This window comes from Carassius carassius, chromosome 15 (genome assembly GCF_963082965.1).
Source record: "Carassius carassius chromosome 15, fCarCar2.1, whole genome shotgun sequence".
NCBI classification, from domain to species: domain Eukaryota; kingdom Metazoa; phylum Chordata; class Actinopteri; order Cypriniformes; family Cyprinidae; genus Carassius; species Carassius carassius.
In genome coordinates, this window is record NC_081769.1 from 30,507,657 (window position 1) to 30,526,399 (window position 18,743).

The 18,743-nt window shown below is 37.3% G+C and overlaps 1 protein-coding gene across 3 annotated transcripts in view; it reads left to right on the top strand.

The window, feature by feature from the left end:
* The window catches only part of otud7b (OTU deubiquitinase 7B), a 30,634-nt gene that overhangs the window by 7,724 nt on the left and 4,167 nt on the right, over positions 1-18,743 (top strand). Inside the window, exons 2-11 of one of the 3 annotated variants that reach the window (XM_059568468.1) lie at positions 12,721-12,901; positions 13,389-13,559; positions 13,826-14,053; positions 15,120-15,221; positions 15,549-15,676; positions 16,307-16,413; positions 16,515-16,642; positions 16,969-17,118; positions 17,424-17,538; positions 18,635-18,719. In XM_059568468.1, the coding sequence (XP_059424451.1) occupies positions 12,829-12,901; positions 13,389-13,559; positions 13,826-14,053; positions 15,120-15,221; positions 15,549-15,676; positions 16,307-16,413; positions 16,515-16,642; positions 16,969-17,118; positions 17,424-17,538; positions 18,635-18,719 (1,287 nt within the window). In that variant the 5' untranslated portion in view covers positions 12,721-12,828. The remainder of the gene's footprint in view (positions 1-12,720; positions 12,902-13,388; positions 13,560-13,825; positions 14,054-15,119; positions 15,222-15,548; positions 15,677-16,306; positions 16,414-16,514; positions 16,643-16,968; positions 17,119-17,423; positions 17,539-18,634; positions 18,720-18,743) is intronic. The other 2 variants (XM_059568470.1, XM_059568469.1) reach the window with 2 other exon arrangements.

Below are 18,743 nucleotides of genomic sequence, written 5' to 3' on the forward strand. Positions count from 1 at the left end.
ACAAAAAATAAACAGTGAGTTTCCGTTTATTAATTTATTTAGATAGGTCTAGCATTAGTTTTTAGGTACAGAAATTTAATAAAGTAAAGTAATCATATTTAAAACTGCACTATATATTGGACTGTAAAAATTAAAGAGAATTTTTTATTAAAGTTACAAAAGCTTTTTAATCAAGAGCAGTGAGTGGTTTCTTTGTTGTTGCTGTTTGATTAATATAAAGACTGTCACTTTATGAGAATGCACTGATCCAGTAGGCCTACGTTCAGCCGGCTATGTCTGCTGTAGGATACTTACCAAGATGGGCGTTTTGACATAATTGTTGTCTGAATTTGTCCATTTAAACACAATACTTCAGAGAGAGCTTAATATTTGCGCGTGTTCTGAGTCGCAGGTTTGCGTGCTTCGGGTGAGTGTATGCACAAATCTTCTCACCGCACGCAAGCTTGCGTCCTTTGTCTCTTAGATGTTTAAACTGACAAAGCTTAAATGAGTATAGTTTAAACACATATTAACGTGTGCTATTCGGGTCTCATTTGTGAGTGTGCGCTATCAGCACCCAGGTGATGACGGAATAAATGACTGCTCATATTCCTGCATACCGCATTTGCATTGAACAAGAGTGAATGGATTGTCCAAGGTTTTTTTTTTTCATCGCTGTTGTTGTAATGTCTGGGAAGTCAGAATGTGCATCCATCAACAGAAAAATATATTAGCGTACCAAACCATGTGTGGTGAACCGAACAGTTCCTTTTTTTTCAGCGAACTGTGTCATTCCTAGTATGAATATGTGTGTGTGTGTGTGTGTGTGTGTATACAGTACAGACCAAAAGTTTGGACACACCTTCACATTCAAAGAGTTTTCTTTATTTTCATGACTATGAAAATTGTAGAGTCACACTGAAGGCATCAAGGGCTATTTGACCAAGAAGGAGAGTGATGGGGTGCTGCGCCAGATGACCTGGCCTCCACAGTCACCGGACCTGAACCCAATCGAGATGGTTTAGGGGTAAGCTGGACCGCAGACAGAAGGCAAAAGGGCCAACAAGTGCTAAGCATCTCTCGGGGAACTCCTTCAAGACTGTTGGAAGACCATTTCAGGTGACTACCTCTTGAAGCTCATCAAGAGAATGCCAAGAGTGTGCAAAGCAGTAATCAAAGCAAAAGATGGCTACTTTGAAGAACCTAGAAAATGACATATTTTCAGTTGTTTCACACTTTTTTGTTATGTATATAATTCCATATATAATTCCACATGTGTTAATTCATAGTTTTGATGCCTTCAGTGTGAATCTACAATTTTCATAGTCATGAAAATAAAGAAAGCTCTTTGAGAAGGTGTGTCCAAACCTTTGGTCTGTACTTTATATATATATCCAAATGCATAAACATGCACATGATCATTAAAACATATTTGACAACACAGCACTAACCTGAGTGACAGTTTCTTCAAATGGCCCTGAACTCTCTAACACTGACCCAGGGTCATCTTTATTGTTGAACCTTGATGCCCATTTATAGGGGTGCAATGGTTGCAAGCGTTTGTGTTATTTCCATAAACTGATGCAAATCTTTGTTATTAGTTTAACCTTAACACAATCGCAGTCATCAGTCATATAGGTTAGAGGGCTAGAGTTCAGTGCACAGAACAAACACAACCGTGTTGACCTCTGCTTGTGTGTCTCTTGTTTCAGTGATCCTGCTATCTTAAAGCACCCACGTGTTGGCAGCAATGCACGTTATGTAACAGACAAAAGCCCGGCTAGCAAATGCAGAAAAATCTGTTGGGTGCTGTCTGTTTACAATCCATCACCTAGGTGTCTCTGGCAATACCAGAATACCATAATGATGCTACAGATATGATGTTGAGAGTAGGGCTGGGTGATATAGCAAAAAAATTTATCAACAATATAATATTGTTCAATATCGAAAATGACTTTTTTTTTATTTTTTTTATACCCTTTTTAAAACAAAGAGAATTATTATTTTTTTCTTCTAAATTTAACCACTGTATTTTTAATTTACCCAGTTTATTAAAGGGGTCGTATGATGCTTTTTTTTTTTTAAAGATCGTTATTTTGTGTATTTGGTGTATACATATGTTGACATAGTGTTGTCACGGTACCAAAATTTCTGTATTCGGTACCGATACCAGTGAAAATCCACGGTTCTCGGTACCAATTTCGGTACCAAAGCGAAACACAAAAATATGCTAATAAAAAAAAAATAACTTTTTAGCACTAAAAATAAAACCAATGCCATTCTTTATACTTATTTACAATTGTGTTTAAAGTTTTTCTACAAGTTATATAATTATGAAAAACAGTAAACAAGTGTCACCCAAATTTAATTTGTCTTTTAATTTATGAAATTTAAACATTTTATTTTTGGTAAATAAAGGGGATTTGCTAATAAAATTAAAACATGGAAGAAATATTGTGATTTATGTCTTTAAAAAATAAATTTGTATAAATTTTTCAACAGTAGTAGCAGTATCACATACATTTTACTAAATAATAGTAATATTTCTAGCACAATGCCTTTTATGTAAAAATTAACTTTTAGGCCTAATGAATATGAATATTAAATGTGTGTATATATATATATATATATATATATATATATATATATATATATACAACCCGAATTCCGGAAAAGTTGGGACGTTTTTTAAATTTTAATAAAATGAAAACTAAAGGAATTTCAAATCACATGAGCCAATATTTTATTCACAATAGAACATAGATAACGTAGCAAATGTTTAAACTGAGAAATTTTACACTTTTATCCACTTAATTAGCTTATTTAAAATTTAATGCCTGCTACAGGTCTCAAAAAAGTTGGCACGGGGGCAACAAATGGCTAAAAAAGCAAGCAGTTTTGAAAAGATTCAGCTGGGAGAACATCTAGTGATTAAGTTAATTGATATCAGGTCTGTAACATGATTAGCTATAAAAGCTTTGTCTTAGAGAAGCAGAGTCTCTCAGAAGTAAAGATGGGCAGAGGCTCTCCAATCTGTGAAAGACTGCGTAAAAAAATTGTGGAAAACTTTAAAAACAATGTTCCTCAATGTCAAATTGCAAAGGCTTTGCAAATCTCATCATCTACAGTGCATAACATCATCAAAAGATTCAGAGAAACTGGAGAAATCTCTGTGCGTAAGGGACAAGGCCGGAGACCTTTATTGGATGCCCGTGGTCTTCGGGCTCTCAGACGACACTGCATCACTCATCGGCATGATTGTGTCAATGACATTACTAAATGGGCCCAGGAATACTTTCAGAAACCACTGTCGGTAAACACAATCCGCCGTGCCATCAGCAGATGCCAACTAAAGCTCTATCATGCAAAAAGGAAGCCATATGTGAACATGATCCAGAAGCGCCGTTGTGTCCTGTGGGCCAAGGCTCATTTAAAATGGACTATTTCAAAGTGGAATAGTGTTTTATGGTCAGACGAGTCCAAATTTGACATTCTTGTTGGAAATCACGGACGCCGTGTCCTCCGGGCTAAAGAGGAGGGAGACCTTCCAGCATGTTATCAGCGTTCAGTTCAAAAGCCAGCATCTCTGATGGTATGGGGGTGGATAAGTGCATACGGTATGGACAGCTTGCATGTTTTGGAAGGCTCTGTGAATGCTGAAAGGTATATAAAGGTTTTAGAGCAAAATATGCTTCCCTCCAAACAACGTCCATTTCAGGGAAGGCCTTGTTTATTTCAGCAGGACAATGCAAAACCACATACTGCAGCTATAACAACAGCATGGCTTCGTCGTAGAAGAGTCCGGGTGCTAACCTGGCCTGCCTGCAGTCCAGATCTTTCACCTATAGAGAACATTTGGCGCATCATTAAACGAAAAATACGTCAAAGACGACCACGAACTCTTCAGCAGCTGGAAATCTATATAAGGCAAGAATGGGACCAAATTCCAACAGCAAAACTCCAGCAACTCATAGCCTCAATGCCCAGACGTCTTCAAACTGTTTTGAAAAGAAAAGGAGATGCGACACCATGGTAAACATGCCCTGTCCCAACTATTTTGAGACCTGTAGCAGAAATCAAAATTGAAATGAGCTCATTTTGTGCATAAAATTGTAAATTTCTCAGTTTAAACATTTGCTATGTTATCTATGTTCTATTGTGAATAAAATATTGGCTCATGTGATTTGAAAGTCTTTTAGTTTTCATTTTATTAAAATTTAAAAAACGTCCCAACTTTTCCGGAATTCGGGTTGTGTATATATATATATATATATATATATATATATATATATTTGTCATTTTAACTGAACTTAAGACTGGTGGTGATGCTTAAGATATTTTTGGTCATTGAGGGTTTCTGTAAAAAAAATTGTAATAGATCATATTAATTATTATTAAAAGATAATACTACTACTAATTCTACTATCATACTAATGTATATACAATGCACTATGAATTGATGAGCTGCTGGGTTCATGAATATTAATCACGTTGTCTGCGTTCGGTCAAACTGATTTCCTGAAATCAAAACAGGGACTGTACTAGATCAGCGCCAGCCAATGAAATTGCCATTTGCGCACTAGCTCCGCCCACTATCGGAGAAATCGGTATGTCTTCTGCTTGTTCGAAAATGAAAATGAATAAGAGAAGACAACAAAGAATAGTTTACATATAGCGTGTCGATTCAGCGTGGTAAGACTCTCACTCGCTCTCTCTTTGCATGTTTGAGAAACAGCGCTATCAGTAAAGCGTCGGTGAGTCGTGCGCCTTCATAGGGCTGTGACGGTGGCTGATTTTTACCATTGCGGTAGTCATGGACCAACAACCGCCGGTGGCGCGGTGTTGATAAAAAAAAAAAAAATTATAATAATATTATAATAATAATATTATAAATATATATATATATATATATATATATATATATATATGTATGAGTGTCAAAAGTTGTTCGTTAACGAAGGCGATAATTTTTTTCAGTTTAACGTATTCAAAATATTTAACATATAGGGGCGGAGATGGCCACCCACTCACAACTGCTGCTTCTGTCACTTTTTCTCATGACAAGAAGTGAATTTATTCAGTCGCAGAATGACTGAACAGGAGACGTTTCAGACACGCGCTCCACTCACTTTATTATCAGGTGCAAGTTAAGCAAGCGCGGATGGTCCTGTGCTCAAAGTCGCCGGTGCGCGCTTCCTTTGTGCATATCCTTTCATATCAAACTGCGAAATAAACTATGTGCAAGCAGTGTCGTGGTCCGTTAATTCATGGAATTACCAAAAAAAAAGGTGATTAAAGCTGACTTAAACTCTGCATGCATGTAATATTTTTTATATATATTATATACAGGATATATTTATATGTATGCACATGTCTATGAAATCAGCCCAGCACTGTCTCACTCATCTAACACATCATATTTAACTCGTCAGTTCGTGTATATTTGAGCACTTCTGTCAGTAAATGCCGCCTGCAAAACACTAAAATAAATATCAAAGAAATAATGCAGTTAAACAAGAAAGTAGCCTAAATAAGAAAGTTAAATACACCCTGTCTAACGGACGCGAGCGACGAAGCGCGAGAAAATACTCATCATAATCAGTGATGCTATACTGGATGCAGCACAACACGACATGATAAATCCCCCGTCCGGTCTGTGAGGTACTGACACAGAGTTCAAATGTCCTGTATAGACAATAAACCTGTCGCAACGCGGTTGTGTTGCGTCCGGTTTACTTTTCCGCCAACAAGCGAGCTCATTAACTCCTCATCTGCACGCGCTCTCTTTGAAATAGGAATCGTTCATCTTTCATGTATCGCTGTCTCGTTTGTATTTGTCCAGTTTGGAGAAAGCCTAGCCGTACCTGACCAGCCAGCATTTGCGATCACTTGAACTTGTGCAAACACTGATGGGTGACATGAATGCAGATGACTCCAGATCGGCGATGTGGTATTTGCTTTCCCAACAAGATCCATCGCCCAACACTAAATTAATTTGCTGAATGCATAAATTGTATTTTCCAATCTAAAGGAAACTGTGTTTGAGGTAATTTGTTAATTACCATAGATTTAGAATTTGCAACTATTACAGTTATTACACTTATATACAAAACTTTGTATTATGCTTGCTATAGAGTTTCTGACGTCACGTGCACTACCGCTGGTGGCAGTAGACAACCGCGGTAGCAACCGACCACCGCGGTGATGCGGTTGTCACGGCAACCGTCACAGCCCTACGCCTTCACAAAGAGTTTACAGAGCATCAAATACAGGTGCGCTGTGCGTCCATTGAGATGAACTGAAAAGTTCAGATCGCTTGATGGAGAGAGAACTCTGAAGCTCAGATGCTGAAATTAATGCAAGCGTCATGCGCTTCAGTCTATGTAGTAAACAAACCCGCACGTCTCTGCCATTCATTAATTCACACAGAGACGCGCAGAACACGGATTCATATTTCAACTTTTGCGGCTTAACATTTACAGATACTGGTCCATATGGAGATTTGATTTGATTAATTTATGCTAACTTTGACAAATTCCATGACTGTCCATATTAAAATGTAAGTTTTATTTTCCTCGTTTTTTGCTTCGCGGAAATCATAGCGCTGAACCGGGTTTGAACAGGTCCTCGGTACTACCGGTACTTAAAGAAACCTGGTACCGTCACATTTAAATTTTTTTAGTACCGACTTGGTACCGAAGTACCGGGTCTTTTGACAGCCCTATGTTGACATGCTTTAATGTTCAAAAAACACATAATTTTTCAAATACTGTACATTAATGTAGGTCTATGTCCCGCCCCTCTCAGATGCGTTATTTTCTACAGAGTCCCTCCTTCTGACAAGTGCAGTCTGCTCTGATTGGCCTGATGAACCAGTGCATTGTGATTGGCTGAACACTGCAAGCACTTGTCAGAAATGTAACGCCCCTTTCCATAAGCGGTTTTCTCTCCTTATTCAGACGAAAAGATTATAGCAATATTATGAAAAAGCAATATTATGTATAGAGGACTCAGATTTTTTAATGATGGATTTGTTTATTGCATGCAGCTTTTGATTTCATAAGTAGTGTGGAGTAGTGTGGATTACTGTGATGTTTTTATCAGTTTGGACTCTCATTCTGACGGCACCCATTCATTGGTAAGCAAATGATGTAATGCAAAATTTCTCCAAATCTTTGGCCTGAGCGCGAGTACATTTTCAGAAAATTGAAATTTTTGGGTGAACCACAATTTTTATTTTTTTATTTATACAACTGCATGACTTCTGTCTTTTACAGTTTTGTTTGTTGGATGGTCCTGCTGAGAGATGGACTTATGTCCTGGGGTCCCAGACCTTTAGAACTACTGCCCTGTTGTGTTTGTTTGTATTATAGAAGATGCTGACTCACTCTATCTAATGTTATGAAAGATGTCCGGTGAGTGTGAAGCAAGCTATATGCTGCTGAGTCGTTCAAGGTTTTATTTAGCTCTTCATATTTCCTTGGAACATTGAGAGGAACTGTTTTGAGTCACTAATCTTATACCCACCCAGTAGATTAGTCTGATTAGCGGCTCTGGGCAGGAGCTCTTTACATGCCTAGAAATCATCAGATAGAGATGTTTGCTGTTGGTCTTTCTCTAGCCGCACTTCTATAGTTGTCAAACAAAGTCAACGCGAGAGAGAAAGCAGCCCCCTCACTGAAAAAGCCCTTTATGTCCATCAGTAGCACTGTGAGCCGCCTGCCTGCCTTTTTGTTGGGCGTAGGGGTGGAAAGGGCCCAGTAAGGAATCATGAGTCATGGGCATTATGTTGAAAAGTTTGAGTCAGAGCTTACAGGGAGGGCAGGGAGGGCAGATTTAAACCTGGGAACTTTTGACTGCAGAATGTCATCATCTTTATGTGATGTCTCTGTTAGTTAGCAAACCTGTGAAGTGTAATCAGCAGCAATGAATCATTATTTAACACGTCAGTGGATTAAAACTGACACCTTTGTTTGAGTTGATTTGCATTTTCCTGTTGAGGAAGATGTAATTGGCACATTAATTTGATCTGTCATCCAGACACTATGGTAGGGCTTAGTGTTGGGCGATATGGTCATTTTTCAAATCGTCATATCGTCAGCCCGTGAGATCGACGATAGACGATATTATCGTGCATGGGTGCAGTGAGAGAGACTCTTTGTTCTTGTCATAGCATAACTATTTGATGTCTTAAACTGCGCATGTGCGCGAGAGAGAGCCGATGGAATTACCAATAATCAAAAAAATATACTTTCAGACATACTGATAAACTAACGTTAAATATAAAAATACTGTATTTAAAACAGCTAGTTCATATATAGTCAGATGCAGCTGTCATATTGCGCGTCCTGTGACAAATCTGCCGCATCGGAGCACGGAAGTTATCATTTTAAATGTTCTGCAAAATCAGTCAACGGTGAAAATCAATAGTAGATTTCATTTAAAGTCCAGCAATTTAACACTAATATTGTACATAAACGAACACGTTAAATACAAAGTATTCAAAAGATCAGTTGAACTGTTAGATTAAGCCGGTGTTATATTTTCCGCATGAGTGATCCGGACGCGGAACACAGACTTCTTCCATTTATACTTCCGAAAGCGTATGCTGATGGTCCGCTCTGCAACAAACATGTGAACAAACAATTGTTCAGAATTATTGCACATCTGGGTGTCTTTATATTCTTTTATTGACGGATTACACAGGTTCGACGTGAGAGAGATGAGGGTGCATATGTGTGTGTTAAGGCTGTCACTTTTGAGAAAAATCTAATTTGAACGGATATTGAATATCATGCAATGTATTCGAATATATTCGAATATCTACGTGACCGCACAGACGTGCCTGGCTACTAGCTATTATTTGCTTGATTTGGTCATGGGCCTACGCTACAATGCGTCTAGAGTGCCCTCTACTGGATAAGATGGCAAAGAATAAAATAAAAAACAAACGGTTTAATCATAGACTGTAAAGAATGCGCTACACATGGTATTTTAAAAACCGGATATTTTATTTATAATTCGATTACGGATATTTCACGCCATGTTTGAATGTATATTCGAATATCGAATAAAAAGTGACAGCCCTAGTGTGTGTGTGAAGGTGTTCTTTTTTTTTTGGCTATACTCTCTTGCAGTTGAAAGTGAATACATTTAGTACTTAAAAACATCAAAGCTAAACATCATATCTAGTCAAACCGCATCATGACATCGCTACAAATACAGTATGGGATTAAAATTAGTGAACATCAATGTATAGGCTTAGGCTACGTTACCTTGTTTCAGCTACGCTTGGTGAAACAGCATGGAGTGAATGTTTTTGGTTCAGATGCTGAATCATTGAAGTTTGAATCAGATCCCTGCGTGTATAGTGCGCGTCATATGAATTTAATGAGGCTTCGAGGCAGAGTTTTTGCCTCTAGGAATTTTTGCAATCGTGTTAATCGAGTAACTCGATGAATCGTTTCAGCCCTAATATATATACATAAACACATTTTTGCAATGATTACTCAAATGTGGTGATCAAACATTTATAATGATGTGACAGAGTAATGGAGGCAGGGCATTTAACAATTTAACATTAAACTTTATTATCCAAAATGGGTCTGACAATGCACTGAACAGTAAAGTTGAAGTTTATTCAACTTTAATTCAATTCAGTTCCATTCAACTTCATTCTGTTGAAGTTTATTTCACATCAGAACATTAATTCACGGATTTGCACTACCGTCTTCACACACAGACTAAACTTACTAGAAAAGTGTGAAGTGTGACATAATATACCTCTGTAAATAAATACAATAGAAATTCACATCTTGCACACTTTAATGCCCTTTGAATGTAACATTTACGTTCCCTTGGAACTGGAATCATGGTGGAATTTCATGTGAGACCACTTCACAGGGCACTTACAGTCCAATAAGACCGTACTTGAATGCTGCCTGAACAAGAGACCTCCTTACTGATCTCACGAATGCGCTGGCGGATCTCCCCCAAATTCTGAGGATTCCTTCAGCTTGAGGAGCCCTCTCGAATGCACGGGTGGTCTCATTCGAAAGAGCGCCTCTAGACGTACACTCGATTGCATTCTAGAGGGTTCCTCAAGCTGAAGGGATCCCCTGAATTTGGTGCGAATCTGCACCATTATGGAGATATGGCCGTTCAAAGTTTCAATGGTTTTCCATAGACTTAAGCTTTAAAGTGTTTCATCCAGGTCACCAGTAGCAAACAACGGACAAACTAAGTAATTACACCATTTCAAGCATTTTATCTGCATTATTGGTTCTGTAAAAAAAAAAAAAAATTCAAATCATCGGCATATCTGCGGCATATTAACCAATACCAATATATCGGCGACTAGCTCATATCAGCCAATAATATTGGCAAATCGTTATATATGTCATAGTTTTAATTATGATATTCTCTATGTGAGGCATAGACTTGAATTCTATATATATATATATATATATATATATATATATATATATATATATATATATATATATATATATATATATATATATATATATATATATATATATTAACAACAAGTTGGTACAAAATTATTGTAATAAAAAAAATAGTGAACTGTGGAAAAAAAAAAAGTGTTCTGTGGTGCAGCATAATTGTTTCCAATTTATTCTTTGCTCATTACATCACCATAGACGTAAACTTAAACTTTCTGAATTATTAAAATCATTGACTTATTGCAGGTTTTTGAGATATGCATATTGCATTATGTACATAATAAATTTTTCAATAGTTTTAATAAAAGCAGTAACTGATAGTTCAGTGGCATTGTTCAGCTCCTCCAGTGCTTTCCTGTGCTGGCTTCTCAGCTGACCACCACTTTCTGTCAGGATGCTTCGGGCAGTGCAGTTTAAGGCATAAAGGATCAGAGCTTTTATGTGCATTTGATTTTATGCAGCCTTCAAGTCATGTTGGAGTGAATGTAATCTACACTGTAAAAAATGAATCATGGGTCTTGTAATTTTCATAAAAAAAATATTAAGGTGATAATTTAAAATAATGTGTGGATTTCATTAAAGAAATTGTGATTCAGTTTTGTATAGAAAATGCTGAAGACTTTTTACTAATAAAACCAAGAGATGTGTTTTCCTAATTTTTTAAGGAGACTTAAGCAGTTTTGATGCTTGAATTGGGGAACTGATTTAACTAAAATAATTAAGGAAAGAAGGTTGCCTATTTATTTTAAGAGAATTAGCTCAATTTTGCAGTTTTATTTTAGAGGTGATTGTTAGTTCCCAGCATGCTTTGCATATGGCTGTATATGGAGAGTAAATTTTGAAATTAAATGCTACTTTATGTTTTTGAGCGAAGGGAAGCATCTAATGTTTAATGTTCAGTTATGTTTGACATTTGTAAGAGTTTCTGTTACATTGAAGTTTCCATTGCGCAGTGCAATCGTTACCACTGTGCAGAAGAGTAGAGCTTATGGTTATGGATACTACTCCTCTAAGGCAATAAGCCTTGTTTAATGAGCAGTAGCTTTGCAAGTGCAGTACTTTCCAGCATTTCTCAAGTATTTCCCTACTTGAGCTGTTTGGCTGTATAAAGTCTTGTTAATGTATAAAATAACAAAATACAAACAGACCTCACTCAAAATCACAGACTTTTGAGAATCAGAATAAATGAGCACAAATTTCCCTAATTATATTAAATGAATTGTGTCATAGATCAATTTAGGAGATTTCACATGATTTATTCAGGTAGATTCCATAAAAAAAAAAAAATCAAGCCTGAAAAACTACTCAAAAATATTATGTGTAATATTGTTACCTTAGTTTTTTTTAAGTAATTAGCTCATTAATTTTTTTACAGTGTATGAGATAAGTGCACATGAATGGTACTTTCTGTTAATATTGACTGTACAGTTTAGTCTGTGTGTGTTTTGTGTGCTGTTGATGAGGAATCACTATAAAGCTTACTAGAAAATAGTACTCATTTAGCCAGTTTTTGAGGCGGCAGACTTGCGTGACAAAACTAAATTTTCCATCATTATCTATGCATCATTCTTGTGCTGACACAGAGAAAACATCAATTACACACACAACTTGCTCTTCTTTGTGTTGCATTTGAACAAAAAAAAGTTTCCTGTCTTACATAAAATACAAAAGAGAGACATAAACAAAACTGCTAACTCAACCATTTATTCAGACTAAATGACTAGTTTGAACTAAAATCATTTGAATGCACATGTTTGTAATTATGACTTCCAAATGCACAAGTAGGAAATTCTCACGAGGACTTCAAGAGTTAAGAACGGAAAAAACTTTTAATGCTATGCTGATTGGTTAGGTTAGCTCAAACAGCGTTGAAAACTTGTTACATTTTGTCTTTAATATCACTTTTGATATTTGTGTATGTGACAAAATTACAATTGTTTTATTATGACTTTGGAGGTCAGCAGAAAAAAAATCCTTTTTGATGAGCCCTGTTTTGTGTGTGGGTGGGTGTTTTTCCCCTCAATATGTTGTAATAACATAATTTGGGACTTTAAAATGTGCCTGATACAGCGCTATCATAGTAGCCATCTTTCTAATGAATTGCATATTCTCTGTAATGGAAACTGAAGCGCACTGCTAGGCTCCACAGCAGAGGTCACAGGAAAGACATGTAACTGCTGGAGTCAACAGATCTCTGGTGATGTGCACCAATATGATGCACAGAGCCAAAGCTTAAACATGGCCTCACAGTCTGTTTTCTTATCTTGCTCTTTAGGTTTGGCCAAAACAGTTCTTCTGCTGTGAGGGAGAATTGCTCTCCTGTCTTTTCTCTCTCCTAATGCCCCCTTCTGCACTGTAAATTCATGATCACATAACTTTGGATATGGACGCAGTCCTGTCCGACTTTGTCCGTTCTACTGGAGCTGAACCCGGACTGGCCAGAGACCTGCTGGAGGGTGAGTCAAAACCATCCTCTTCCCCAACACCCTCTCTGATTTCATATACAGACATAAATAATATTTATGCAATTTTTTATTATTATGATATTATATGTTACTTTTCTTGATTATACATACTTTACAAAACTACATGAGCCATGTAGAGTTCAATATGGTGTCTTCCCTGACTAAGGTCTTTATGATTAAATGTCTGCAGAAGAGCAAAACCACATCTGTATAAATGTGTGCCGTAAAGCCTTAACAAACCCATGACATGTTGCCCAGCAACACTGGTGATAAGAGAATGAGTTAAAACATGTATAATTCTGCAGTATGCATACTTGACAGTCGGTACTGACCAGTATTTGCACAAGCAACTGCAGCGGAATGTGTCATTGAACTTTGCTGCGATATCGGGTTAATATTTAAACTCCTAAGCTGAGGTGCAGTGGAACTATGACCTCTTATTTTCTTGCATGCCTCATGAATGTGGCTTTCTTCGCAGGAAAGAACTGGAACCTCTCGGCTGCACTGAGTGACTTTGAACAGCTGAGACAAGTGCACGCTGGGAACCTCTCATGCACCTTTGCTGAAGAGAGAGAGTATCCTTCCTTTGAAAAGGAGATGGCCCGGATGGGGCGGCCTCTCTTGCATCGCCAAGATGAGGTTGTTCAAGGTACGAAAGCACTAGAAGGTCTGTCTGCACGGTCTGACTTTAATTCTCAAATGTGGTTTATAATTTTTGTAAATGATTTACCATGATCATGACAGTTAGTTGCTTATGTCATTTCAAAGCCTTGCCCACTCTCACCTGACTAACCTTCTTTTGCGAATTGAAGGTAGTAGAGGACTGATAACAATAGGTCCACCAGATAATAGCTTACCAGTGTCTAGTTTTATATTCTCTAATATACGCAGTAATCTGAACATGTATCATGGCAGCAGCCACGGAGAAGCGACTTTCGAGGGGAATCTCTCACGCCAGCTCCACCATAGTCTCTCTGGCCCGCTCACACGTGTCCAGTACAGGCGGCAGCAACGAGCCACTTCTGGACACTCCGCTCTGCACCTTCCAGTTGCCTGACCTCACCGTCTACAGGGACGACTTCCGCGGCTTCATCGAGAGAGACCTCATTGAGCAGTCCATGATGGTGGCCTTGGAGCAAGCTGGTTAGTTATTTCATTTCAAGAATCTCTCCTCCGACAGCTGAACCAAATATTTTGATATTATGAGTTTTATAGTCAGATATTTCTAACTTGTTTCTGTTAGCTGCTTTAATCTCTACTGTCTACATAAGCATCCTGACTAAAATGTAACATTATAAGTGACTGATTTGAAATGCAGTACATAGGCACCATATTGTGCTTCTCATGTGACGCACACAGTAGTTTTGTCATTAGAGTGATAGTCTAATAAGCTTAAAGATACACAGCACACAAAATTAATGGTAAAATAGTCTTCTTTTGTAGATTTAACTATTTAATTAATTATGAATGATGTGAATAAATATTTCTATGTATATTTTGGTCCACTATTGCCCTTCTAGTGTTGCCTACGTAGGTATTGTAGCGGTCAAGTTTTTGAAAAAGACAGGCTGTGTCCGCAATCATATACTAAGTAAAAGTAGATACTTATTTTGAAGTTATTACTTTGTGACCATTAAAAAGTATGTTCTATATATGCTAAATTCATGTAGTATCAGTGTAATACGGACATACTGATTTTATGATGTCATTGTCATTTGTGCTACCAGCATCAGTTGCGTCACTTCATTGCCATTCACATATTCTTTCCTGTAGCCTCATGGGTTGGTAAAGTGAGTGACGTGACATTCAGCCAAGTATGGTGACCCATACTCAGAATTTGTGCTCTGCATTTAACCCATCCGAAGTGCACACACACAGAGCAGTGATAACACACACACACACAATGTGAACACACACCTGGAGCAGTGGGCAGCCATTTATGCTGCGGCGCCCGGGGAGCAGTTGGGGGTTCGGTGCCTTGCTCAAGGGCACCTAAGTCTCCATTGGATGCACACTTCAGGATCTCAACTGGAAAAATACTTTTTTAACCGCTTTAAAAATACTGTGAATTCAGACATCCTACTGTTTGCACAATTGTTTTTGACTACTATATTAGAGGGAAGTATGGGATTTTGGAAGGCAGCCATAAAACATAGTATCTTGGGTTTCTTGATTTGAGAAATAAATGCTTTTTTTTTTTTTTCAACAGGACGGTTGAACTGGTGGACTCATTTGGGGACCGGCTGTCAGAGTTTATTACCTCTGGCTACGAGTGGTGATGGTAACTGTCTGTTACATGCTGCCTCACTGGGTAAGTGTTCAAACTGACTTTTTGTATGTAAGCTATCAGCACAGAGTTTTTATACATATTCATTCCACCTTAAAGGTTTCTAAAAGTTTGTTGGTGTTACACATGGCTTGAATATTTAAAGCTAAAAATGTATTCTTCCTGTGAATTAATGTGTTATAGAGTTCTATATAAGTGCTTTTTTTTCTGTATTAGATTTATAGTGTAAATATATACTGTGACTTATGTCCAAAACAACTGTAAAAGGACTGCATACTTGCCTAGAAACCACTGCCAGGTGTAATCTTAAGATATGAATTCAGTAATTATGTTTAAAACATTGTTATGCAGGTATGTGGGGCTTTCATGATCGAGACCTAATGCTGCGGAAGTCTCTCTATGCACTGATTGATCATGGGCAGGAAAGGGAGGCTTTAAAGCGAAGGTGGAGATGGCAACAAACCATGCAGAACAAAGAGGTTAGAGCACTTTATCATTATGTGTTTTACAAACAGATGGCAACAGATAATGCTGATCCGTTTAGTATAAATTACCATTGTAAAGAGTGTTGTGTGTGTTTTTCTTTTACATTTTCTTAAAGAATTGAATACTTTATTTACAAACTAAACAAAAAATGACAGCAAAGACATTTATAGTGGTATAAACGATTTCTATTTTAAATAAACTATTTTGTTTTGAATTTTCTATTCATCAAAGAATTCTGAAAAATTATCAGTTTCCACAAAAATAAGCAGCACAATTGATTTCACCATTGATATTAATAAGAAATGTTTCTTGAGCTACTGATCAGCATATAAGAATGATTTCTGAAGGATCATGTGACACTGAAGACCGGAGTAATGATGCTGAAAATTCAGCTTAGATCACAGGAATAAATTACATTTACTACAGATTGTAATATTTCACCATATTAGTTTTTTTACTGAATTGTTGATCGAATAAATGCAGCTTCTTTTAAATATATATATATATATATATATATATATATATATATATATATATATATATATATAGGGGAAAATTAGAAAATCTGCACACAGTTGGTGTTTGTTTCAGCCTAATATTTGTGTGTGTGGATTTGTGTGCAGTCGGGACTGGTTTACACAGAGGAAGAGTGGCAGAAAGAGTGGAATGAGTTATTGAAACTGGCATCCAGTGAACCAAGGATACACTACAGCACTAATGGCAGCAACGGGTGTGTTTATTACATCTGATTTTATTTTCTGCTTTGAAAGCTGTAAACAGAGGTTTCTGGAGTGGTTTACTCATGCTGTTAGTGTGTTTTGTGTCCCGCAGTGCCGAGTCACAGGAGGAGCCGGTGTACGAGAGCCTGGAGGAGTTTCATGTGTTCGTTCTTGCTCACGTGCTCCGCAGGCCGATAGTGGTTGTGGCTGACACCATGCTGCGGGACTCTGGGGGAGAAGGTAAATAAAGACAGAATGTTCAATTTTAGGTAAACTATTTTTTAAATGAGGGGAGTATTACACACTTTGAGGTACTCTAACATTTACCACTCAGAAGGCCTTCCTTGTATATCGAAGTCAAGTTGTAAAAATGGCTCATCTTAAAAATGGAGAAATGGAAATCTTAATGGTTATATTGTAACCAAGAACAAATTAGCATGACTGTGATTGTAACGGAGAAATGCAGTGGCACACAAGTGTTGACTATGTCCCCTGTATTTAATGCATTTTCCATTTGTCCTCTCATGTTCCATAAGCAAAGCTTATCATTTTTGTCTGTTGTTTAGCTTTTGCACCTATCCCATTTGGAGGGATTTACCTGCCCCTAGAAGTACCAGCCAACAAGTGCCACCGCTCCCCTCTCGTCCTGGCATATGACCAGGCCCATTTCTCTGCTCTGGTCTCAATGGAGCAGAAAGACAGTTCCAAAGAACAAGGTGAGGAGTGGTTTATATGTAGCAAATCGGTTTGCTTTTTTAGGGTTCATGCAGTGTGCTGTTCTTGCCTGATAAACCAGTTTTTCAAAGCAAGACAGAACAAAATCTGCAATAATTTATTGTTTCCAGAAAGTCTTTTTATCCACTTTAATCCATCGTATTTCTTCAGAGTCCTTAGTCTTGGAGTTCATTTGAATACTGTATTGTGTTTGTAAATAAGTGTGATATAAATAAGTAGGGAAGTAGTGAAATTCAGAATGATACTAACCATTTGTTACCTTTTGTTTGGTTAAAAACCTCCACAGTGGTGATCCCTCTGACAGACTCGGATCATAAGATGCTGCCTTTGCACTTTGCTGTGGATCCTGGAGAAGACTGGGAATGGGGCAAAGATGACAACGATAATGTGATGCTGGCAAGGTAGGATTTCATTTGCATTCGTCTGTTTAAGGAATATTCTAGGTTTGAAACTATTTTCAGTATGCATTTGCAATCTGAATTCAATTTAACAATGTGTTTTTTTTTATTTTATTTTATCTTTATATAAACATCATCATTTCCTAGCTTTTTGAGGTGCTCATCACTTTCTCTGCTCCACTGTCAGTTTCAGCTGTGCAATCCACTGTACAAGTGTGCCACCTAGTTTAATGAATAAAAAAGGCCCAGGCTCATGCATATAAATAAGCTCAATTGACCGCATTTTTGAGATGCTGTCAGTTACCACAGACGATAATTCAGACTCGGATTGAAAAAAGAATAACAAGCATAAATTGTTTACAGTATTAACCTTGCATGTTAAGTCTGTAGCGAGACATTCTGGAGAGTTTTGAAGCTAAAATGCATGGCTCATACTTTTGTTACAATTATATGAGTAATTTCTCCACATGTGTTTATACAATCTGAGGGATGAGTCAGAATTATTTCTTGTGGTAATCAACAGCATGTCACAAATGCCATCCATAGATTTTCGCTTGTTTTAAACCTGGAACATTCTTGTAATTGCTATGTGTTGTGCATATACCAAATTTGTTCTGAAAAATGTTTTTAAAATATTCTGGTTATTTTGGCTATGTGGTGCAAAATAACTCAGCTCTGACTTATTTACAGCAGAGTTTAGTAATGTCTGACCTTAATGACGGCATAAGCCCTGTGGAGCCTGCTGGGACTGTGCACTGTTGGCCAACACTTAAAATTAGCAACTCTCATTCTTTAATGCAGATTATCACTAAATGCTTTCTATGAATGGAACACTGAGAAGCTCTCAAATAGCTCAGGGCTGCATCTGTAGTTCCTTTTATTCCCACAGCTTTCACATGTGTCACTATATGAAATAATTTACTTACCTTTTTAAATACCTCAGCACACATTTCTTGTGACTTTTCCCAACTTAGCAAATGTTATTTTGTATTTTCATAAAACATGCTCATTGTTTTGCATTTAATTTTTTTTAAAGGTATTTAAAGTGCTATTTATGAGTGAATATTAGCACTCTGACCTTCCTCTTGTTTGGTTTCAGTGTAACCTTATCTCTGGAGGCCAAGCTCCATCTGCTGCATAGCTACATGACTGTCACCTGGCTTCCTCTACCCTGTGAGGTACAGGTGAGCTTCTTGCTTTGTTTGACA